Source organism: Rattus rattus, chromosome 7, assembly GCF_011064425.1.
Source record: "Rattus rattus isolate New Zealand chromosome 7, Rrattus_CSIRO_v1, whole genome shotgun sequence".
Lineage (NCBI taxonomy): Eukaryota > Metazoa > Chordata > Mammalia > Rodentia > Muridae > Rattus > Rattus rattus.
In genome coordinates, this window is record NC_046160.1 from 38,149,078 (window position 1) to 38,173,523 (window position 24,446).

The window sequence follows — 24,446 nt, forward strand, 5'->3', positions numbered from 1 at the left end:
AATTGTAATCTCTATTCCTGAGTATCTCCACTAGTGTAATCTTTTCATAATCAAGACATCCCCTGCAAAGGGTCATCTGAGTGGTAAAGCACTTACCTAGAAGACTTTTCCTTAAGTGGGGTGTGGTTTTGGACGCCATGGTTTTGGATATCTACATACTTGTTTTATAATCCTCTATCAGCTATGTTTTTTTTTTTTTTTTTTTTTTTTTTTTTTTTTTTTTTTTTTCGAGCTGGGGACCCCGAACCCAGGGCCTTGCGCTTCCTAGGTAAGCGCTCTACCACTGAGCTAAATCCCAGCCCGTTTTCTTTCTTTATTAGTATTTTAATTGACAATCATGATTTCATACATTTATGAAGTTTATTTTCAGTTCCCTGTTTCTGTCCTTCTTCCCAGTACCTAGCTTATGGTCATTATTCCCATCTTCTGTGAGTATAACTTTTTAAAAATACAACATGCAAGTAAGATATTTGGTTTCTGAGACTATTTCACTAAACATAATACATTCTGGACTCACTCGTATTAATCATGAAGAGTCAAATTTTCTTTTCTCTTAAAGTGTTTGTTTTCTTTTCATTTATGTTGCTTTATAAAATATATTAATAACTACTTTAGAGGAAAGGATGTTTATTTTGGCTTACATTTTCAGGGTGTAGTCTGCCCTTGTGGGGAAGCCACAGTGACAGGAGCTTGAAGCAGCTCTTCACATTACATCTGTCACTGGAAGTGAAGGGAATAAAGGCATGCGTGCTGCTTGCTTATTTACTTACTCGCACTCAGCTGGACTTCTCTACTCTTACACAGTCCAGGACCTTTTGCCTAGGGAATGGTTCCATCCACAGTGGACTGAGTCTTCCCACATCACTTAACTAAATTAAGACAGTTTCTCATAGACATGCCCACAGGTCAAGTCAATGTAGATAATCCCTCACTAAGACTCCTTCCCCAGTTTCTAGATTATATAAAGTTGACTATTGAAGTTATCCATCACACTCTACTTCTTGTCAGTTTGACATACCAAACATCACTTTTAAGCCATAACCTTCCACATCTTGTCTTCAAAGTCTCTTTTTAAATATAATGTAGCCCAACTTTAAAAGTCCAAAGTCTTTTAACTATGGGCCCCTGAAAAATTAAAAACAATTTATATACTTCCAATATATGATGACACGGTAGAGTATTTTTATTCCAAAAGTGATTTTTTAGGACATCACGGGGAAAGATCAGATAAAAGCAAAACCAAAATCCAGCAAATATACATTCCATAACTCAGTGTGCAGCATCTGGGGTTTGTCTTCTGGGCTTCACGGAACCTTGGTAGCCCAGTCTTTCCAGCTTTGTAAGACAGCTGAAGTTTCAGCTTCACTGTTGGCCTCTTAGAACCTTTTTGCAGGAACTCTGGTCCTGCTACACAGTGCCAGCCTCAGCTGCTCTCTATGAGCCCCCAATCTTGCATCTTTCATGCCTTCAAACCAGTACCATAGGCGGGACAGTGGTGGTGCACGCCTTTGATCCCAGCACTTAGGAAGCAGAGGCAGGCAGGATCTCCAGGTTTGAGGTCAGCCTGGTCTACATAATGAGTCCCAGAACTACCAGGACTGCATAGAATAACCCTGTCTCAAAAAGAAAAGAAAGAAAAATCTGGTATTTCCTGGAACTGAAGTTACAGATGATTATGAGCTGCCATGTGGGTGCAGGGATCTGCCAGAGCAGCCAGTGCTCTTAACCACAGAGCTGTCTCCAGGAGTGACCTTTTTCCTTTAATATAGTCTCATTGCGTTTATTTGAGGGTTGGGGGAGGGCACTGTGCCATGGTGCTTATGTGGTGGTCAGAGGACAATTTACAGGAGTTAGTTCTCTCCTTTTCTCTTGTTGGTCCCAGGGATCAGTCCCAAGAGGGGACTACTTGCTCTGCTGAACACCAGTTCTTAGTTTCTTTCTTTTTTTTTTTTTTAAGATTTGTTTATTACGTATACAGGATTCTGCCTGCATGTACACCTGCATGCTAGAGGTAGACACCAGATCTCATTACAGATGGTTATGAGTCACCATGTGGTTGCTGGGATTTGAACTCAGGACCTCTAGAAGAGCAGAGAATGCTCTTAACCTCTGAGCCAGATCTCCAGGCCTAGTTCTTAGTTTCTTATAGTATTAGGCTGTGACACTGGAACACAGTTCCAACAATAGTCCGCATGGTCCAGAAGTCACCAGCTCCTGCAGTAGCAAGTCCACCTTGGTCCTCAGCTCCTAATTTGTATTTGCTCACACAGCTTAGATTTGCCTGTACAAATATTTCTGAAAAACTCTCACTCTCCCCGCCCCACTGGGGGCACCCACGCTGTACTCCATATAAGCACCTCATTCACCACCATGAACCGATAAACATAGGAAGTACCTTTTGTTACTACACAGTAAATGTGTAACCATTAAGATAATTCTAGCAGTATAAAATTGGCTGGTGAGCCCTTTTATGAATCATAATATATGTGCAATTCATTTTATCCTTTCTCTATAAAGAATACACATTACAGTGCTTTGTCTTTTATAGTGATAATGTTACTCCTTGTCAGTTTTCTTGAGACAAAAGTCTTGTAGTAATAAATTTGTATTCACAGGTGCATCCAGAACTCACGAGCATGTTCTTAGCTGAATTTTAGCTTCATAACAACAGTAGGCAGGGTGTGGTCCGCACCTCTTTAGTAGCTGAGCAGGAAGTCAGCTCTGACGGGGTATTGTAATCTGCTTTATCACGGGAGCCTGATGTTGTGTAACAGAAACTCCAGCTTGTCCTCGCCTGTCCTAAAGCATTGCTTCATGAAGGGAAATAAACTCACTGGAATATTTGTGAAATTCAATTAAAATGCTTTCCCAAGCACTCTGTTTTTAAATGCATGCTGGAACAATTTATTATAGCCTTGTGGTCTTTTACAAACCATATTAATTGAGTGATTTCTTCAGTTGTAATTAAGTGGATCTGTGTTACTGTAGAAGCCCTGTGTCACTTCTGTGTCAGGTGGAGTAGTGGCCTAAACCCAGCCCTTTATTTTTCCAGGAGAAGAGGACGATCTGGCTGCCACGGATGCAGTGTTTGTTTAATGAACAGGTTGCTTTCGTCCACTGAGTGCTTTGCCTCTGCTCACAAAAGTGCATTCACTCCACTGTAGTGTGTTGAAACTTTTCAATGGAAACGGCTTTTCACTAACAAAGGAAGCATTTTCTCCCCCTTCCCATGTCTTAGCTTTCCCCTCAAAGTCTTGGCTTCTCCAGCAGCTGTACCTCCACCAGCAATGACAAAAGGTGCGATTGTACTCGGAGATGGCCATGAAGATAATGTCACTGGAGTTTGTGTGGGCTCTTGAGGACTCTTTTCTTCTGTGTTTTGTTCTACTTTTGTTATTTCAGAAGGTTTAGCATGCCTTAAGAACAACAAGAACACCCCCTCCCCCCATGCCGCCCAAAGGCGTTAGAACCCCTTTTTAAATCCTTATCCTATGAGGCTGCTTCCTTCCATTAGATGTCTATAGCTCTTAGGGAGCAGCCTCTGCAGCAGGTTTGAAGACATCCACCCAGACGTAGGAATGGAGTGGGATCCCGAAAGTGGTGAGTGGGTTGCTTTCTCGCAGGCAGGCCAAGAGAGTTTCAGTCTGACTTGAGGGCAGTAGGCAGTGTGCACAGTAAGCTTCGTTACCTCCCTTCATCTTCTGAGTTGTGACTCCAGCCCCAGGCTGGCAGCCTTCATGCTCTGTCTGTTTACTTAATTAACTCGAAGATAACATGTCTACATCTTTTTTGGTTCCTTTTTTACTTAAGGTTCTGGGCAGTGGTGCTGATTCTGAAGCACCATTTACTTCTAGCAAAAATCTTTCAGGTTTTCTGATAGTTAGGCTGAACACCTAATCTTTTTCAGGGGTTCTCCGTCCACCCAATAGTCAAGCCATCAGTGGAACCAAATCATAGGACCTAGCCACGATGGTCTCCATGAGATTCAGTCCCACCTATGAATGACCTACCTTTTAGGCTGTGATTCTTTTGTACAAATAGATACCAGGTGGTGTACGTTTTCAACCACAGTCTCTGGCAGCCTTTCTAAATCTTCCTCTTAAGATTCAGCCATCTTGTCATTACTCACTAGACTCAGCAAGTGTGGATAAAGAAGCCACCAGAAAGTCCTTCTGAAGTACAAACACACATTCAGAATACTGATAAGCAGCATTCTCCTCTTCCCTCCAAACAAGCAGAGAGAAAAGATGTAATGCCGGTTCAGCCAAGCCCACTGAGTGGCACTCTGCCACGATGATTCATTTTGCCTTGGAGCAATCTTACACCCTTTGTGAAACTAGGACTCTTTTGGTTGAAGGAAGAAAAAGACTCCTCCAGAGCTGTCAGTCACTGCTTAAGCACTACCAAATGAAGGACTTAGTGGATCAAGTTTAATACACCCCAAGTGTCCAAACCTTCCTCTAGATCTGTTCACCATGCCACTCAGTCACCTGTGTCCCTGCAGCATGCTTGTGCAATAATGCTTGAGTAATAATCTGACAGCTTGAAGTCACCTGGGGGAGATGAATGCAGTGTGGTGATTCCAGCTGTGCTCAGCCCCTCGGTCCCACTCCTCCCTTGGGGAGGGAGCACTACTGCTAGACAGCATGAGGAGCCGGCTGAGGACTTCTGTTCCTGACCTCCCACATCTTAAAACACCACCAGTATGTGTGTGTGTGTGTGTGTGTGTGTGTGCTTCTCAAGCTTGTTCAGTGAAGCCACCTGAGGATTTCCACCATTCCAGAAGAAAAAGGAGAATGGGAAGCCACTGGGCTTTGTCTATTACTGTTGTTTCCCCCTGCCAGTGGCATACGTGCTCTCTGGGGATCCATTAGAGACTCCACAAACCCATTAGAGCATCTCAAACTTAAAGATGCATAAGACAGTGTCACACACCTGTCACTCAGAAGGATGAGGCAGGGGAATTGGGAGACCTGAACCAGCCTGGGCTACACAATAAGTTCTGGGACAACTTGCATTATTTACTGAGAGATATTGTCTCAAAAAAAAAAAATCAAATAGATACAGTAAGTTCTGGAGTAGTTGTTTAGCCTGTGTCCTCTCAGACCCAGACTGAGTCAGGAAATCTGGGTATGAGATCTAAGCAGACGCCTCAGTAATAAGCATCTTGCTGGTGGTTCTGGTAGAGATGCTGCTCTGCGCAGTGCACAGGAGTCTTATCTCTCTGCTATCTGCCCTTTGTATTCCACACTGAGCCGTGTAGAGTTTCAGGTTCGTAGGTGAGAGTCAGAAGGTGACCCAAGGGTTAGTGGGAAGCACAGTGCCTCGGCGCCTTACTAAACAAGTAAAGCTCTGAGTGCTGGGCCCCCAGAGCCTCTGCCATGTCAGTCATCGTGGGCTCTGCTCCTCAGTGAGAACATGCTACACACACCTGCACCTCATGCAGGACCTTTCCCTCGGGTGTTCATGGTGCTTATGTGCTGGCTCTCTGAACCTTAAATCTTGTGGCTGTCAGAGGCTGACTTCGCTCTCTGGACTGAAGGCAGTAAGACAAAGGCAAAGCGCTTCGCAGTCCTCCTCCTCTAAACTGTGCTAGGGAGCAGTGCCGGCCTTCCAACAGGCTTAATCCCAATGTCAGTGGGGCTGCGGTGTGACCATACCCTGCCAAACCCTGTCTCGTTGATGCCTCCCCTGGGACAGGACCAAGTGTTAGTGGTGACACAAGTCTTTATCCCATTTGAGACACTGAAGGAAAACACTTTGTCCTACTCTGGGCTGAGAATAAAAATCAGATGCACTGACCAGAGTCTGCAGCTACTTTTCCGGCCTCATTCAGTGTGACTTTGTCATCTGGAAAGAAAGACCCATATCTTGGGTCACATAGCTAGCGGTTGAGTTCACGTCTCTCCTGAGGTGTGCCTCCGCTGCAAACATCAGATCTGTAACTGTCAAGTGGTGTACATTTTATACATACTGATTTTTTAAAATTGTCATTACAGTTACCAGCTAGGCAATAAATGTTGTTAGCAGATAGCCTGTGAGAGAGGGAGGTGACAATTTGTCTGGGATGTTTTAGCCCACAGGAGAGCTGTCCAAGTAGAAATGTGCAACAGGCTACTGGGGTGAAAGCCCCAGTTGAGTCTGCCCAAGATGGCTAAGAGAGAAGCTCTCCACATCTGTGTCACGACTTTTCATTGGGGGTTTTGGGGTGTGTGTGTGTGTGTGTGTGTCTGTCTGTCTGTCTGTCTCACTGTAGCCCTGGATAACATGGAATTTTGTAGATGAGGCTGACCCTGACCTCACAGAGATGGGCCTGTCCCTGCCCGCTGAGCATTGAGATTGAGGTTGTATACATCGCACCTGACTTTTGTGGCTTTTTTGTGGTTGTCTCAGTACAGTATTCTGTATTGCTGAAAGTTATGATTATACACTAGTTTTATACTCAAACTTAAATGTTGCTGAAATATTGTAATTTAAATATATAGCAATGATGGTAGACTGTTTTAAAAAATAATGGAATGACATTAATATCCTTTAGTCATCTTTAAAAACAGTTTGGGTAATTCATAAATTTAAAAATTGACTCTGTTTAAAAATAATATTACCTAAGAGTGCTAGCTCACACCTCTATTCTCACACCTACCTTGGGAGGTAGAGGCAAGAGCATCGCAAGTTTGAAGCCAGCCTGGGATACGTAATGAATGCAGGCCCCCTTGAGCTGCAAAGCACACCCAAAGGCCAAGGTAAATACTTAAATAGGAAAATTTAAAAGTGAAATCTAAAATGCCAGATTGAGATTAGGTAAATTTAAAATCTAAACTTAGTATAAAGGAAAGCTTAACATTATGTGTATTTTTTTTCTCCTTGGTTCATATTTGGAAAGATGGCAGCCGACTCATGCCTGGCTGTTGAGATTGACGGATCGCTCTTTTGTGTGACGGTTTTGAAAACATACTTAGTCTATTTAGCCTACCAAATTGCTGCTCATTATCGACCTGTTTGTCAGGAATTTGTCATCTAGTAAATCACATTTTTGAGGGAGGTGATTATTCTTCTAAGGGGACATGTACTGCTCTACTGCTTGGCTTGCAGGTAAGAAGAATTCACTTGTGTCTCCTCCTTGCCTTATTTAAAAGGATTAGGGCTGCTGTAAATCCTGTCAGCCATGCTAAAATTGTCTTAACTTCAAAGACACTCCAGGCTCTGAAGGGAGAAACAGAATTCTAAATGAATTATTTTTTTCTAAGGAAATAGACACTTCCCTTCCAAAGATGAGTGAGAATTTGGTTTCCTTTTTTTCTCATTTAAATTGGCAAATTAGTATACAGTTAATAGTATGTTAGCATATAAGTAGAATTAATTATTTTTACCTCAACATTAAAAGGATTTTAAAAGAACACATTGCCACTTGGAATTGACAGCAGTGCCCTTTGTATTCCCCAGCTGTGAATTAATTATGTGTTGGTAGCACATTAAATGATAATCATGTTAAAATACATATGATACAGAGACAACTGTAGCTTCATGAAGAGCACAGTCAGCATAGGAAGGAAGTATAGACAACAGTGCATGACCGTGTCCTGTACACCTACTCCCAGACCCTTGGAAGGCCTCACCGCAGCCTTTACATCTGTGGAAGAGCTGGATTTAACAAGAAGGTTCATAAAGAAATCATAATTCCCTCAGGTGTCTCCCGAGCGTGTCCACACATTTAGAAGGTGGGAAAGATCGACTCAACAGCAGGCTGTCTAAACAACTCCCAGTCACTGGGAGCTCAAAGTGGGCAGCTATTGTTTCTTTAACCAAAGGAGAAGTTTTTAATGCTTAGCCCCTAAAAGTAGAGTGTCTGGAGCTGGAGGGGTAGCTCAGTGGAAGAACATGTGTCTCCCCCACCCCGCTCTGCCCCCACCAAAAAGAGGAAGCAATGGAGTGAGCGTCTGCTTGGGGAAATGTTGGCAGGCATCATTCAAGATTTGCAAAGAGGCCAGGCACCTTCCCAGCCCACAGGGATTTGTACATTTCTTTTGAGTACTGTCTTTAGTTTCTTTCACGAAACTGATCTACTGATTTGCTGAAAGTGTTTTCACCTCCTCCTCCCTTTTGTTTTTGCTGAGGTAGCTTGAGGTCTGGGAAATGCTTGTCATAGAGTGGGTACAGCACAGTGGGTTCCTTCTTTTAGCCATGAGCCAGCCCACCATGGAGTAGCACTGTTCTAACTTAACTGTGAATAAAACTAGGGCCCAGACTCTTGAGTCCTTTTCTCACATCTGACATCTTTCTTTGAAAATAGTTTAAAAACTCACACTGTTGTGTGTAGAGTATGGGTTTTACTGCTGATTCACGTTGCCCTGTGAGATACCCAGATCCACTCATGTCTTATCCCTGACAGGCATCCGTGTCGTTTCCTGCTTGGGCTCGTACAGTTTCCTTATACAATGTCTAGTATGTGCATCTCAACAGGCTTGCAAAATTTCTGTCAAGATCAGCTTAGCCTTAATGAAAACTTGGGGTTTCCTGAAATCCCATGAAATACTTGTTCATATCACTAGGCATGGTCATGAGCTTCATGTGAACAAATTATATGAAAAAACAAAAACAAAACAGGGGCAGAGTGTGTTCTTAAGAAAACTCCAGACTTTTCTAAGAGTTCAAACAGCACTGCATATGCCTTTATGTGGAGGCGTTAGATGGAGTTGAGCTGCAGACTTCAGCTTGTAGATTAGAGCGTGGCATTATCTCCCCACAGAAGCACAGATATTAGGTTACCATGAGTTGCAACTGTTAGTGTGATTTGATGATAAATGGGTTGTGTGTGAGAGCGGTTATGAGAACACTGTGACTTGGATTGATTAATTGATTGATTGATTTGGGATACTGAGAATCACACTACTGTCTTGCTAAGGCTGGACAAGACTCTATCTCTGAATTGTATCTCACCCAGTGTGTCTTTAGATGAGTCTTGGCTTTATCTTCCTCCAGATCTAAGGCAAGAAGTAATGCTTTCACTAGAGTATAAGCAAGGCCAGGATGAACTTTATGAGCCAAGCAGAACTATATGGCATTTTAACTTCTATCACTACTGTTTAAAATTATCAAACTTGGAGGCTGGAGAGATGGCTCAGTGGTTAAGAACTCTAGTTGCTCTTTCAGAAGACCTGGGTTCAGTTCCAAGACCCACATGGCAGCTCACAACTGTCTATAATGTCAGTTCCAGGGGATCCAACACCCTCACACAGACTTACATACGCAAAGGCAAAATACCAATGCACATAAGATAAAAATAAATAAAATTACCAAACTGGAATAGTAAGGATCTTTCGTATTTTCTCCATATTCTAAATTTTATTTAATGAATATATAATACTTTTTTTTATGTGACTGGATCTTGCTATGTAACCTTGGCTGGCTTGGAGCTTACAGTGTAGACCAAGTTGGCCTTGAACTTAAAGAGATATGCCTGCTTCTGCCTTCCAAGTGCTGGGGTCAAGGTGTGCATTGCCATACTTAACCTTATAAATATATAGTACTTTTATTGCAGTTACTTGTGTATCTTGTAGGGGAGGTACAGGTGTCACAGTGCACATGTTATATGGTATATGTGAACCTCATAGAACAGCTTGCCAAAGCCAGTTCTTTCCCTCCATCATGTGGGTCTCAGGCATTGAACTCAAGCCATCAGGCTCAGTAGCAAGCACTTATACCCATTGAGCTATCTTACCAAGCCACATACTGCTTTTACTAAAAGATGTATCGTGTGTGTGTGTGTGTGTGTGTGTGTGTGTGTGTGTGTGTGCATGCAGGTGTCCATGGAGACCAGAAGAGGGTGTTGGCTCTCCCGGACCTGGAGTTCTAGGTGACTGTGAGTCACCTGATGCAGGTGCTAGGAACTGATCATTGGTCTTCTGTGAGAGCAGCAAATGATCTTAACTGCTGAGCCATCTCTCTAGCCACCCCCTCTTCTACATAATACTTTTAAGTCAGAAGATATCTTTCAAATAATTTTAAGAAAATCTTTAAATAATTAACATTGCAAAGATTACTATCTTAATTATGTCTTTTTAAAATTTCAGTCTTGGCCTGACTATGAAGACATCTATAAAAACATGATTGAAATTGCCGTGTTTTTAGATTTGCCTCGTTTCCCAGACATAACTGAAGACTGCTACCTCCATCCCAACACCTTGTGTATGAAATACTTACTGGAGGTCAATCTCCCTGGTGAGCTGGGCTGTGCATGGGGAGGAGGCCTGGCTGCCAAGTTATGTTAAGCAGAACAGTAAGGCCTTTCTTTCAGCTGCAGACTACTTAAACCACCTGAAGGAGTCCATAGTAACAGGAACTTCATTCAAATGCTTTCTTAAAATAATTCACACCATATAACACAGTTAAAGGGACACTGCTCAAAAACCAAGTTCTGTCTTTGTGTGACTTATGCTTGGGAGAACCTACGTAGTTTCGGTGGCAAGTTGACTGAGTACAGACAAGCAGTGAGTATCTCAGTATGGGCTGTTGATGACCTGCGTGGAAAAGCTCCTCTATCCCCGTGAGGACAGTAGTACTGCATAGTGACTTCTAATAAAGAACAAAAATACCAGCCAAAGGTAATGTCAGCCTTTGAGAGTAGAGGAGAAAGACCCAGAGTTCAGGGCCCGACTAAGCTAGCAAGGAGACCTGATTCAGAACAACTACAGCAGTCCTGGAGGCTACCTCGCATGGTGCTTGAAGCCTGATAGCATTCACAAGCCCCAATTTCCAAAGCCACAGAGAACAGTGTGGACAATACAGTGAACTTTTGAGGGCAGCGAGGACTGTGATAAGAGCTTTAGACACTCATGCAGAGTACATGTGTCAGGTAATCCTGGTGCAGCCTGTGACACTAGCCAGTCCTGAATTTCATACTAGACTAGAAATACAAGAAACCCAGGACTTTTATTCTCTCCCTGATGTTTTGTTTTGTTTTGTTTTGTTTGGTATTTTGTTTGTGGAGGGAGAATGTTGAATCAGGGTATGTCTATGTAGCCTGCAAGCTCACTAAATAGACCAGGCTCACCGTGAACTCATGGAGATCCTTCTGCCTCTGCCTTCTGAGTGCCGAGACAGTGGGTGTCAGTCACTGTGGTCACCTTAGAGTGACTTTTGCTGAGTTACCACGATGCATGTCATTTCCCCTTGCTTTGCTCTATTGTAGATGACCTCTGTTGAGTTCCTCGCACAGCAGGTGAGGGGAAGCAGTACAAAGTAAGATTGTAACAGTCCCTGCATGCTAGGATTCAAATTACAAACCATCCATTCACTTAGGAGTTCTTGGGGAGCTGCCTTAGCATGGAGGCAGGTCTGACTGGGAAAGCCTGCTGGTGTTCCACAGGTCTCCTTAGAAGCCATATAGTTACAACCTGTGACCCGAGAACCAGCCAAGAGAAACTTGTGATGTGAAATGGGGAAGGAACTGTTGAGGTGAAGAACCAAAGAACTGTGTAAATAGAGGCAACGGACAGTGCAGGCTTTGGGGACATTTGGGAACCTTTTGGGGATGGGAGCTAAAAGCTTTAGTGAGTTCATGACCTGAGTCTGAGATGGCTGATTACACCTTATAATCAGAAGAAGGGAGCCCAGTTCAGGAGGGGACAAGGACACTCAGTAATGGAGAGGATGATCAGATGCGTGTCAGTCAGCACTGACTTGAGTACTTTAGGCAGGTTTGTTCATGTAGTGTTCATAACCATCAAGAAGACACTGTGGTAGCTCATACTTTAGTGTAACACATCCGAGGTCATATGGAGCTAGTCCCAAGTGACAGGATTCCACACGCTGGTTTTTCCTGCACCATGTGCTCCATGGAGGGAAAGAGGTCTGTAGATCAGACCCATGTAGTATTCATTCTATCTGTTAGAAGAGGCTTCTATGTAGGTTAGTGAGGGATTTGCTTAATAACTTAGAGTTGTCAAAGTATGCCTCTGTATAATCTTATTTTATCTCACTATATTCTCTCATAACCCACTTAACAAGTAAGGAGGATATTGCTAGGTACAGGGGCTCATGCTTATAATTCCAAAAAAGAAAGAAAGGTGAGAAGGCTGAAGCTATGTGGCTTTACCATGCAGCTACCGATGAGAAGCCTGAATACAGGTCCTAGGGTTTCAGGTCCCAAGTCTCACATTACTCAGCCTTGAAGCCACAGACATAGCCCATGCTGAGCGCAGAACTTCTTTGGGGAAGCAGAGCATCTAGTGAAGAGCTTTCGGAGCTCCAGAGCACTCTTGAGTTCCTGGAGAGGGTTGGCTGGACTCCTTAGGTATCAAGTGGCCAAGAGTTGCCCATTACTATATCCACACTGGCCTCAGTTTTTAAAAGTATTATTTCATTAAAAAATGCTCTCAAAATTCCTGCATGACACCATGTTTTAATGAAAGGTTCCTGGGTAATGTGTTGCAACCCTGTAATCTCAGCCTCCACACCAGAGGCTGAGGCATGAGATGCGTGAGTTCAAGGCCAATATGGGCTATATCGAGACCCTACCTTACAAAGCAAGTGTGTAAAGATAACTTATAAATATGTATATTACTGTGACCTAGTTAGCCAAGTAATTTAATTGTATTTAACTGTTTTGTTTTTCAACAGAGGAAATGCACACTTTAACCTGCCAAGTAGTAAAGCTGACTGGAATTGGAGAAGTAGATTTTCTGACGTTTGATCCTATAGCTAAGATGACAAGGACAGTCAAACATGATGTGCAGGCTGTGGCTGTCATCGTGGTTGTGTTGAAGCTGCTGTTTCTGCTGGACGACAAGCTGGAATGGTAGGTCAGGGGCCGGCGGCTCATTATTGCACTGACTCCAGCTTTGAAAAAAAAACAAAACAAAACAAAAGGGGGGAACCCTTGCTTTTCACGGCAGGATGTGGGGTCTGCTGTGCTGATGCCATAGGGCTTTCCAGAGAGCACTCACACCTCTTGATCATGAAATGCTTCTGAGCGAGCAGCATTTCTCATCCCAAGGATGTCTGGTTTTTAAAGCACCATACATTGAAAAAAAAAAATAATTTGGCACCATATGAGGATGCCTTTAGGCTTCGGGCATCATATCTCTGAGATTATTTTAGATTATAAAGGCGCTCTGCAATGTAGAGAGTAGCAGGAATGAAGGCCTTCAGTGTCTTCTTCCTGGACAGTAATTGCCTCTCCAATTTTGGTGCTTTCTCCTCAGGGTTCAGATTTAACTGTCCAAGCTGGATATGGTGGCTACCCCTTTAATCCCGGCACTTAAGAGACAGAGGCAGGAAGATCTCTGTGAGTGCAGGCTAGCCTTTTCTCCAGAGAGTTCCAGGCCAACTGGAGCTACACTGAGATACCCTACCTCAAAATTTTTTTTATTAATTAATTAATTAAAAATTAAGTGTCCAGACACATGACGTCTAAAGAAGTTGCTTTGTGTGTTGTCCCCCCCAGGTCTTACTCAGATCTTGCTGAAGCATATAACGAAGGACACAGAGAAGGTACTTGGACTTCTTTATTAGTCAGATTCAAAGTGATTGTAAATGACGGGTTAAAGGGTAGTTGACGTGGAGGAAAAAGATGGACAGTCACATATACAGGGTCTGTATGTGCACAAACTGCGCACATGCTTACTTTTCTGTCTGCAGATTTAATTGTAGTGTCTGTGGCTGCCAAGAGACTTGGGTGATGTCTGTGGTCAAGACCCACATGTTCGCTCATTGTTGTTTCTCTCTTGCTGCTTAGCCAGACCAGACCAGGAACTTCCACAACAGCTTGGTTTCTGTGGCTGCCTGTGCTGGGCCCTCTATGTGAAGGGCTCTTGTTTCCTACCTCCACAGCTTTCAGATTTAGCAAGTGCCTCTTTATTCTCCTGTGAGCAATATTCTCCCTGCTTTCCCCACCCACTCACTGCATAGCAGCTCCCCCTTTCCAAAGCCAGAGCTGATCGTGCCTGCCACCATTACTGCTGTCTAGACTCCACTAGATACTTAGCACATGGGATTACAAGTAGTGGCCTGAGCACATCTGTCCTTGCAGGGCTGCCTGTGTTTGTAAACTCTGGTGATTTGTCTTGTATGCACTTTGTAAAAAGACAGATAGTTACCGTGTATTGAACACGGGCTTTATGCATGGCTTTGCCAGCTCTCTTCCACTGAGCTATATCCTCAGCCTCTTTTTTCTTTTTCTTTCTTTTTTTTTTTTATTCTTCTTATTTTAAAGACAAGAGCTCAGTAAATTGCCCAGGTTGTTCTGTGTTACTTTGTACTTGATTTAAGTTCCTCCTGCTTCAGCCTCCCAAGTAGCTGGGTTAGAATCCAGTGCTACAGTTTTGGTTCATATTTGCTTTTTATCTGATGTGAAACAGAGTTGCTGGCCCAAGAATAACTCAGTGCTTTTTTGTGTCTATATGAATTCTTACATCCAGATGTAGTTCCATTTGCAGAAGGATTTTTGTTCATTAGTTTTAGGAGTTTATTATTCTCAGTTCATTTATGTTTTTCATCACATATGTTTTCCATAACATATGTGGAGTTAAACACTTCTTACTGTCCCATGCTTATAGGAACACATACATGGGGTTGAACTAGAAGTCTTCTGATGTTCCTTGAATGCTGGAAGTGATGTCAGGAGAATGGGGGTCAGAGAACCCAGAGTGGACTTAACTGTTAGCTGTTCTCAGATCTCACAGTTCTCTGGTTAGTTCCCCTCGGCCCCCTCTGACTATGCAGTCTACAAGGCTATATCATTTGGTTATATTGGCCATTTGAAAAGATTTGTAATTAGACATTAAAGAGGCCATTTTTATTAGAGGATAATGGACAGTAATCCTGTTTATACTTGCCATGTCTTGGTCTGTTGTCTCTCTAGCCTATGTCTCAAACACACTCCAGCTCTCCACTACAGTCCACTTTCTTTCTCATGGGCAGAATCTCTGCATTAAGAGTAGGAAGAACAGAAAAAGGTCCTGAGGAGAATGGGATTCATCCACCACAGACCACTCCTCATGCTTATCACTCATTGCTTATCAGCACCATGGCTGAGTACATTGGAGTTCTGCCAGGACTAGGCTGTGCACGCCGGGTGTGGGATGGGGAAGGAGGGGCTGGTTGTATGGCAGCTAGCAAAGTGTGGGATCCCTTCTCCAGGAAGCAGTGAAGCCTTCAAAGCTGAGGAGAAATATGTAAAAAGACGGTTTTGGGACAGTCTTGTGGGCTACAACATTGTCACACCTTACAGCAGAGAGTGATGGCAGTTCTGCTCCTCTTCCTCACTAAGAGACTTGATATAAGTGTTCTGTTCAGTCATTAACTCAGATGTGAATAATGGATGCTGTTTTGATGTGATGGACTCCACTACAGAACATGGATTTCATTTCTTTCAGAAACTCCGCAGTTTGATTTCAGAAAATGGTACCAAGTTATGAAGAAAACTTTTGATGAGAAAAGACGAAAATGGGAAGAAGCAAGGGCCAAGTATGTCCTCTGTCTTCTGTGTCCTGCTCTGTGTCCTCAGCTCCACATCCGTCAGTATGTGCTTGGCAGCCAGTGACCTTTCTCTAGAAAATTTTTTTTAATTTTTTATTAGATATATTTCTTTACTTACACTTCAAATGTTATTCCCCTTCCTGGTTTCCTGTCCATAAGCCCCCATTCTCTCCCCTCCCCCCCATAAGAGTATTCCCCATATACAGTCCCCTTATTGCCCCCCCATATTCCCCTGCACTGGGGTCCAACCTTGGCAGAACCAAGGGCTTCCCCTTCCCCTGGTGCCCCAACAAGGCTATTCTCTGCTACCTATGCAGTTGGAGCCCAGGATCAGTCCATGTATAGTCTTTTGGTAGTGGTTTAGTCCCTGGAAGCTCTGGTTGGTTGGCATTGTTGTTTTTATGGGGTTGAAACTAGACGTAGTTGGCAGGATTCGAACCTGCGTGGGGAGACCCCAATGAATTTCTAGTCCATCGCCTTAACCACTTGGCTATGACTACAGAACCTTAGAAATTTTGGTCCTGTATGTTCTAGTTAGGTTTTTCCCCTGGTGTTGGGATTCCAGCTTAGGACTTCACACACCATCCTCCAACCCCCTCTTACATCACTACTAATTAAACATGTTCATTTTTAGACTTCCCCGTTTTTCTTTTTCTGACCTCTAGGATCTAGCCTAGGCACCACACTATACTTTGCACTTGGGTTTGTGCAGTCTGTGTGAACCTTGCCTGTGTGTACTACTCTCCCCATGGTTTTCTCAGAACTGGCCCTGTCCCATCGTGGGCCCCGTAGTGCAGAGACTTTAAGTGCTCTCCTGTGGCGTGTGTAATGGAAGGTTCTCTAAAACACTGACCTCTGAGAAAACCAGAGGAGGACACAGTGGCACCTATCTCAGTTCCCCTCAGTGCTTGTCCCTGGAGCACACAGTTCAGGACAGGCCCATGACTGTGCAACAGGAAGAGTGTTGCTTTAGGGACAGAAGTACAAGGTTTCCGTCCTCACGGACTTGCTCTGTCACCTGCTCACCCCAGCTGAAACTGAGTTCATTCATAGAAGTCTAAGTGTTAGCTGTTTAGTTGGGAGCACATCTCCACTGATGTCCAGCACAGTTTCATTTCTATTAAAACTCTGAGTCCCACAAGACAGAAGAAAACCCAACATCTGTTTATATAAATTTACACTAATATTGATGTAATCAAATCATTTTATATTGTTTAAGAAAAGGAAGTCTCTAAAGTTCTTTGAAATGGAAAGTCACTTTAGTTCCCTGCTGAGCAAATCAAACATGGCCGACCCTCATGGACTACTAAGAAACCATTTTCAAGTTTCAAGGTGAAGCTTTTATTTTCCCCCTAAACTTCAGAGAAACATGTGCAAAGGGAGATAATGTACCATGGAGGAAAAGAAGAGTGACAGGTTTTTGCTAGGCGGCTCTGGGAATAGGAGCAGTGGGGACAGTGCATCCTGACAGGTAGGTGGACTCAGGTTCTGGCAGTAGAGGACAGGGTGTGGAGTGTGCTCTGACAGCCCACTGAGTCCTCTTCTTTGTTGGGTCCCCGTGTTCTATAGTAGATGAGTAAGAGTTGTCCTGGGCACTTGGGGAGTCAGCCTCTTTCTGTGGTGTCAGCTGGGTGACTTTGCTGATCCTGAGGGCTGGGTGTTGCAGGGCCATGCTGTACAGTCTCCTTGACTTGCCCCAGCAGGTCACCCCTTACGTTTCAGACACTCCCAGTTCATGCTGCAGTGAGAGTGAGTTAGTTACCCGTCTAAAAGTCCTGACATTTAGCTACTTTAGGGGAGTATTTAGCAACAAAAAGGAGTAAGTATTTTTAAAAATCCATTTTTTAGAGAGACATTAGACCCCCAGGGAAGAGGTTGTTTATAGGATCCCATACCAAAGCCATCCTCCACACAGTGTTAATAGGCACAGGTGGTGGTGTCAGTCACTGCCACCTGATGTGGGCATGGAGTCCCTAGGCATGCTGAACACCTTCTTAGTGTCATCTATGCCAACCCATTTTCACATATTTTTATTTTTTTGTCTTCCTTTCTAAAGGTTCTATCTATCTATCTATCTATCTATCTATCTATCTATCTATCTATCTCAGTTTATTTATTTATTTTACTTGGGATAGAACCCAAGCCTCCCTGTTGCTCTGGGCATCATCTTTTGAGCTGTCAATGATCATTAACACATTTTCTGAAGTTAAGCATACTACTTTGCATGAGAGTTTGAAAAATGCTAGTAAAAATAGTAGTATAAAGCCAGCTTAGTGGGCTGCCTTGATGGCTGTCAGTTTATCACAGGGGTTGGGAAGAACCTGGGTGAAAATTTCAAAGCACATATAGAAAAGCTCATTGCCAGGTTAGGGAGATGGTAAGCATTAGGACATGCATTCTAATCCCCAGCCCCCATGTAAAACCCGGAACCACAGCACAGCACTGGGGAGACAGGGACAGGAGGAGCCCTAGGGCTTGCTGGCTGCCCAGTCTAAGCCAATCAGCAAGCTCTGGGTCCCCATGAGACAGACAGACAGACAGACAGACACACACACACACACACACACACACACACAGAGGGAGAAAAGATGAATGATAAAAAGAAAAAGGTTGCTGATCTTTTGGGTTAGGTAAAATTTTCTTTGATATAAATCAAAAGCATGATCCAGAAAAGAAACATTGGTAAATTGGACTTTAGAAGTAAGGATTCCTTCAAAAGTGCTTAAGAGAAAATGAAACCCTGGGCTTAGAGAAAGTAATTGAAAGCTAGGCATAGAGGTGCACACCTTTAATCCCAGCACCGGAGAGGCAGAGAGACAGGTGCTTCAAGGTCTGCATAGTGAACCCCAGGGCAGCCATTCCTGCACAGTAAGACCCTCAGCATGGGGGAAAAGCCAGAGAGAGAAGGTGGGGGGGAGGGAGGGAGAGGGGGAGAGAGAGAGAGAGAGAGAGAGAGAGAGAGAGAGAGAGAGAGAGAGAGAGGAGTTGCAGATCTACTACATATCCCATGAATATCAGACAGAGATATCTGATAAAAGATTTTTTATCTATAAAATATAGAGAATTAATAAAACTAGGAAAACAAGTCAAGTTTTCAAATGAAAAAACTGAACATGTACAGGATACACAAGAAGAGACACGTACCATAATTAGAAGGGGGTCTACTCTCAAACTACAGTTGTTCCTGCAAGTATAGGATATGGAATGTACAACTACTTTGAAAAGCTCAAGTGAAATAAAAATGTATGTTTCTGCAGAAATCCATATAGAAATGTTTGTAGTGATCTCCGCTAGTGACTGGGTAAATAACTGGCATATCAATGCCGTGCAGCCCACTGAGCAGCACAGAGCAAAGCCTTCTGATACACAGGAGTGCGACTCCTTACATGATAGTGGAAGACCCACAGGTTGCATAGGGCATGAGTCTATTTTGTAACATTCCCCAGTGGCCAAGCTTATAGGTTGCCCAAGATCGAGGGTGTGGATCTGACTAGAAAGGGCCTGGCTTTGGGGATGATTGGACTGTTCCGTGTATTAGTCACAGTGCTGATTACATAGCTGTGTGTGAATGCTAATTGGAAGTGTCCTGAAAGAGGTTTCATTATATGTAAATTATACCCCGATTCTCTTTTCAATCAGTGAAACAAACCATATCAAAAAGAGGGAAGCATCTAGAAAGGGTCTAGCTAGAGTCCAAGGCCTCTGTGGTATGTCTGTTTGGGAACTTTTTTGTACTGTGAAAAGCAGGCAAAAGAAGGCAAACATCTGGAGAAGACTGCATTTCAGGAGGCTGTCCAAACAGTTGGAGCATTGTAATCCCCAACCCATGTTCTTGGGGTGTGGCCTGGGGATGGTAGTAATGCCTCCTTGATTGTGGTGGCCACTTGTTTAGGTCTTCATTATCAGTGCACAAGAAAAACCTGTCCAGACCTGTCATTCCCAAGGAAAGCTTAACAGTGAGCATCCCTCGGGATTTGACTATACAGGGCACTTGTAAGAAAATAAATGATAATTTTTAAAAGTTATTATAAATAAAAATAAAATAAAATAAAAATAAAAATAATAATTAAAAATAATTTAAGAAATTCACCAGAGATCTAAATGACAACCTTATCAATGTTTTAAGTGTGGTATAATTTACCTAAATTTAGTTTATACATAAATTACAGGAAGACAGTATTATATAATATTGACTACACATCTACTTCTGATGCTTACAGAATTTTCTGTTCTTAACATTTTAAATCACTGAAATTCAAAGTAAAAAAATTGACATCTATATGATTACAGTTGTGCTAATTTGAAATTTTTTTAATGTTTGAGAAAAAAATCTGTTCTTAAATTGGTTAAAATGACAATTTGTTACTAAATCATGTTACTAAACTGTATGTTTACATATATTTTTCTTAACTAACATTTTAAAAATTAGGGGAAATTACCAATCATTGAGTTTTATAGGGAAAATAGAGATATTTGTTTCTGGTTTTCTGCTCCTTACTGTCTTTTCTAGAAAGTTCTGGTGGCCTCATACCTACCTGTGAGCCAGGCACTTTGCCCAGCACTAGATGATTGCTCACATCTCAGTGACTGCTCAGGGTTTGTCCACTATCATTTGGTGGTTGCTTCTCTTTTTAAGACAGAATCTCAATGCACTGGTTGGCCTCAATGCACTGTGTAGCTCAGGCTGGGGTTGAACTGAGATCACAGGGTGTGCCACCCCCCTCTGCAGCTCTGCAGCACATAGCAGCGCACATTGCCTGTTTGTAGATCAGTCTTACCATGTAGCTCTGGCTGGCCGGGCACTCGCCTCTGCGTGCTGAGCACTGGGATTAAAGGCATGTGCTACCCCCACTGCGAGCCTTACGATGTAACAGTCCTGTAAGAGCAGGAAACGGCACAGATGCTAAATGTGTCTGTTGGCTCCTGTATTCATCTAGTCATTACTAATGAATACTTAAGTTGAATGCCTACTATGTGCCACCCCATCTGTTATTAGCAAGGAACCTAAAGGGGACAGGGACCCCACAAGAAGACCAACAGAATCAACTAACCTGGACACTTGGGTCTCCCAGAGACCAACCCACCAACCAAAGAGCATACAAGGGCTAGACATAGGCCCCCACACAAATGTAGCAGATGTGCAGCTTGGTGATCATGTGGGTCAAGAAGGTGGATTTTTTTTTAAACTGTGGTTTCTGGAAGGCTCCTACTTAAGGAAGTGAAGAAGAACGGAAATGAGCTTTGAACCATGGAGTTATGTTGTCCCACAGTGGTATCCTCTGCTGGGACCAGAAATGGGGTGTGTCACTATTCACTTCTGGTCACCAGTCAGACATAGGATGCCAGGTAGCATTTAGCCTGTGGCCTGGGGTGGGGGTGGGGTGGGGTACCCTGTGGACCAGATCATCCCAGCACCCCCTCTGCACTGAACACGCCTAACTGGCTCCCTCAACAAGATCAGATTTAGCTCTGTCTTGCAAGCATCTGGATCTTTCCTTCCTATTCTCAGTAGGAAGAGGGTGGTTTCCAGGCACTGGATAACAGAGAAATGGGTACCCACTGTCTATTTTATGTGAGTTTCCAGAATCAGAGGGCATAGACCTCGGTGATGAGCACTTAAAGCAAAGAGAAAGAGCAGTGAGAGCAAACAGCAAGGGAGTGTGGTGACGGAAGCCGACTCCGCTGTACGCGGTTTAGTGGCCCCTAACGGCCTTGACTCCTAGGAGGAGCACACCACTGGCCGCTCTCTCGGGGGTTTCCTTCCAGAACAGAAGCACTGACAGAGTGTAGACAACCACCCAGAGCTGCGGACTTTCAGGTGCTGCCTCTGTCCCTGAGCATTGGTGACCCACTTCTCATTCTGCTTCGTTTCTCTTCTGCCTTGTATAGGTATGTTTGGAAAACCAAAAGGCCACTCTACCGTTCACACATCGATAAGTCAGTCGCATATAAGAGAAGAGGTGAGTCTGTGGTTTCCTTTCTGTGCCAGGCAGCAGCACAGTTGGGATACCAACCATCTCCTCATGAAGAGCAAGGGCATGCACGTACTTTCCAGTCAGGGGGATGCTTTTGTGTCCATCTCCTTCCAAAGGAGAACTCACATAGGAATCATACTCTGGGAACTTGCCTGCTTCTTATAGCAGAGCTCAATTTCTCAGCAAAACTGAGCTCGTCTGTTTCCATGACTGTGAGAGCTCTGTCAGGACGCCCTGAGATCGTCCTGTGCTCTTTTAAAATCGCTGTTAAGTAACTTCCTGAGCCCCTCATGCAGCTCCGGCCTCACCTAATGCTCCAGCGTATGTTACTGCAGTTAGGAAACCAGCTGGGTGCGAGTGTGCACTAAGGACGCTGAGGAAGGGCTCCAGAGTGTAAAGTCAGACTGCCCACCACCACCCCTAAAGCAGTCCGTTCCCGTAACCCCAGGCTTTCCTTGTGCACTAACATTTGTCTCTTCCTCCATCTCTAGAAATGGTGGAGAATCTTCAGAAACAGTTTAGTGCCCTGATTGGTTCAGCACCCATGGTGGAAAAGCAGGCCCCTTCAAGTTTTCAGCTCAACTGGACTGGAGAAGGCACTGGTAGCCCTTGTTTCCATGGACACAGCCTCCAGGGGCTCCTGATATCGAAAGGCCAGGCCTTGATAACCAAGAACTCCCTGTACTGGCTCAGTACCCACAAGTTCTGTAAAAGGTGTGCATGCTTTTAAGACCCCAGAAGCATGAGGCATGATGACGTCTCCAACTCAGCTTGGAGTTTCCTTCTCTTCCTTTTGGAGGCTATGATACAATTACACTATTTCTCATCTCCCTTTCTTCCTCTAAACTCTTCTATATACCTCTTCTTGCTCTCTTTCAAATCCACTGGTTTGTCTCTTTTCCCATTAATTGTTACATACATGTATGTATATACATGCCTGTGCCTTAATGCATAAACACACCCTGCTCGGTCTGTATAGTATTATTTGTACATGTGTTGTCATGGCTGACCATTTGCTGTTGGATAACCAGTTGCTGTGTCTTTCCCTGGAGAAGTCTGTTCTCCCCCATCTCTGCATTCCTTAGTTGCCTGTAGTTCTTTGTGTAGGGCTGAGTCCTCATGGGCTCCCCATCCACTTAGGCATCTCTATTGTCATTGTCCTTGTTCAGTTCTGGTTGAGGTAGCCGTGTGAGGCATTATGTGTGTAGCTTCTGACGTTAGGAGATACGGCGTCACAGCAAAGGCTTGATCCTCTGCTCTCGCAATCCCTGTCCCCTCTGTGTACCCTGAGCCTCAGGTGCCTGAGTGCCTTGGAGATGCACCCATTAGGACTGGGCTCCACACCTCTGCATCTTGATTGATTGTGACTTTCTGTAATAGTCTCCATCTGCTGCAAAGAGGAATTTCCTTGATGATGAGGAGGAGGAGGAAAGGAGGGGGAGGGGGAGGACTACACTTACCTGTGAGCATAAGGACATACGTTTAAGAGTAATTAGGGGGTTGGGGATTTAGCTCAGTGGTAGAGCGCTTGCCTAGGAAGGGCAAGGCCCTGTTCGGTCCCCAGCTCAAAAAAAAAGAACCAAAAAAAAAAAAAAAAAAAAAAAGAGTAATTAGGAATTATGCTTGTTTAGTGTAAGTGGTGATGGTGGGATTTTCATTCCTTAAAAAAACAAAAAAAACAAACAAACAAAACCACCCAGGGTTGGGGAGATGGCTCAGTGGTTAAGGGCACCTGTTGCTCTTACAGAGGGCCCAGGTTCTGTTCCCAGCACCCACATGGGCATCAGGTGTGCACATGATACACGTACATAAATGAAGGCAAAATAGTTATGAAATAAATCTAAAATAATAAACTACCTCAGGAATCTAGGACCACATGTATAACAAGGCTCACACTGCTCCAAGCGTTTAGTGTTTACCTGTCTTTAAACTTGACTGTGGGCTAGGTCAAGCATGCCAGAAATAGAGATTGATACAGTGAGCCCTCCTGTCCCAGCTCAGTGATGATGGACAGTGTGACAAGTTTTCTCTTTTATAATTAAGGAGCTCAGCAGAGTTCCCAAGTCTTTCTAACCATAATAGTGCTTAAAGCTAGCTGTATCTACTGGTGAAGGGATTGGGGGGTGGGCAGTGCAGTGGTGCCAGAGCTTCTGAATTACTATCTAAAGATAACATGCCTTTTCCTCTTTCCATTCTAGCTATTGTAAACATGTGACAACTTACGAAGAATCAAATTTTTCTTTGAGTTACCAGTTTATACTAAACATTTTCTCCTTCTTACTGAGAATAAAGACCTCTGCTCTCCATGAAGAAGTGAGCCTACTTGAAAAGAAACTTTTTGAAAAAAAATACAATGAATCAAAAAGGAGCTCAAGATCCAAGAAAGTGAGAAGACATTGAGAAGCCAGAGGGGCTTGCTCTGAATGGTGCACTATTGGATAATGATGTCTTAGTACTATGTTCCAGGGAACTATGTAAAGTCTATTGTTGGACAGGCATACATTTTGACACGTGTCTTTATATGCATTGTAAAATAGGTGAACTTTGAATTATTTTCATGAACACTTTTTTCAGAAAATTAAAATATTATATAAATGATATCTGAAACTTGTATTCATTGTATTTACACTTTGTTTTTACACTTTCCCTTTCTAAGATGGAAACTAGCTATGTAGTTGAGACATAGAACTGGATGTGCAGCTCAGGCTAGCCTGGAACTCACTCTTGTAGCCCAGGCTGGCCTCAGTGCATCTCCATCTTGAATCTGGGATTATAAGCATGCACCATTGCAATTGGCTTTGAATTTACCTCTTACTTAAACTTAATCCCAGACTGACCAGAGGTCTAACATAATCATTCACCTACACATATATGTAAGTGTTCTGAGGAATAGTATAGATGCCTCGGTGTCCCTGAGGTTGCAGAATCCTTCCAAGCATATCTCCAACCTAGAAGGCAGAAGAGAAGGTGGGCAGCATCGCCACGACAGACAGC

At 43.5% G+C, this 24,446-nt stretch overlaps 1 protein-coding gene and 1 non-coding gene across 2 annotated transcripts in view; one reads left to right on the forward strand and one right to left on the reverse strand.

Moving 5' to 3' along the window:
- Nucleotides 1-24,052, forward strand: part of Taf1b (TATA-box binding protein associated factor, RNA polymerase I subunit B) — a 70,749-nt gene extending 46,697 nt beyond the window's left edge. Inside the window, exons 9-15 of the mRNA XM_032907521.1 lie at nt 10,071-10,218; nt 12,619-12,796; nt 13,445-13,491; nt 15,375-15,465; nt 21,367-21,437; nt 21,944-22,166; nt 23,651-24,052. Coding sequence (XP_032763412.1) covers nt 10,071-10,218; nt 12,619-12,796; nt 13,445-13,491; nt 15,375-15,465; nt 21,367-21,437; nt 21,944-22,166; nt 23,651-23,852 — 960 coding nt within the window. The 3' untranslated portion in view covers nt 23,853-24,052. The remainder of the gene's footprint in view (nt 1-10,070; nt 10,219-12,618; nt 12,797-13,444; nt 13,492-15,374; nt 15,466-21,366; nt 21,438-21,943; nt 22,167-23,650) is intronic.
- Trnas-aga lies at nt 15,896-15,977 on the reverse strand. Its single transcript has one exon. It is a non-coding gene; the product is annotated as a tRNA-Ser (tRNA).
- Nucleotides 24,053-24,446: the final 394 nt, after the last annotated feature.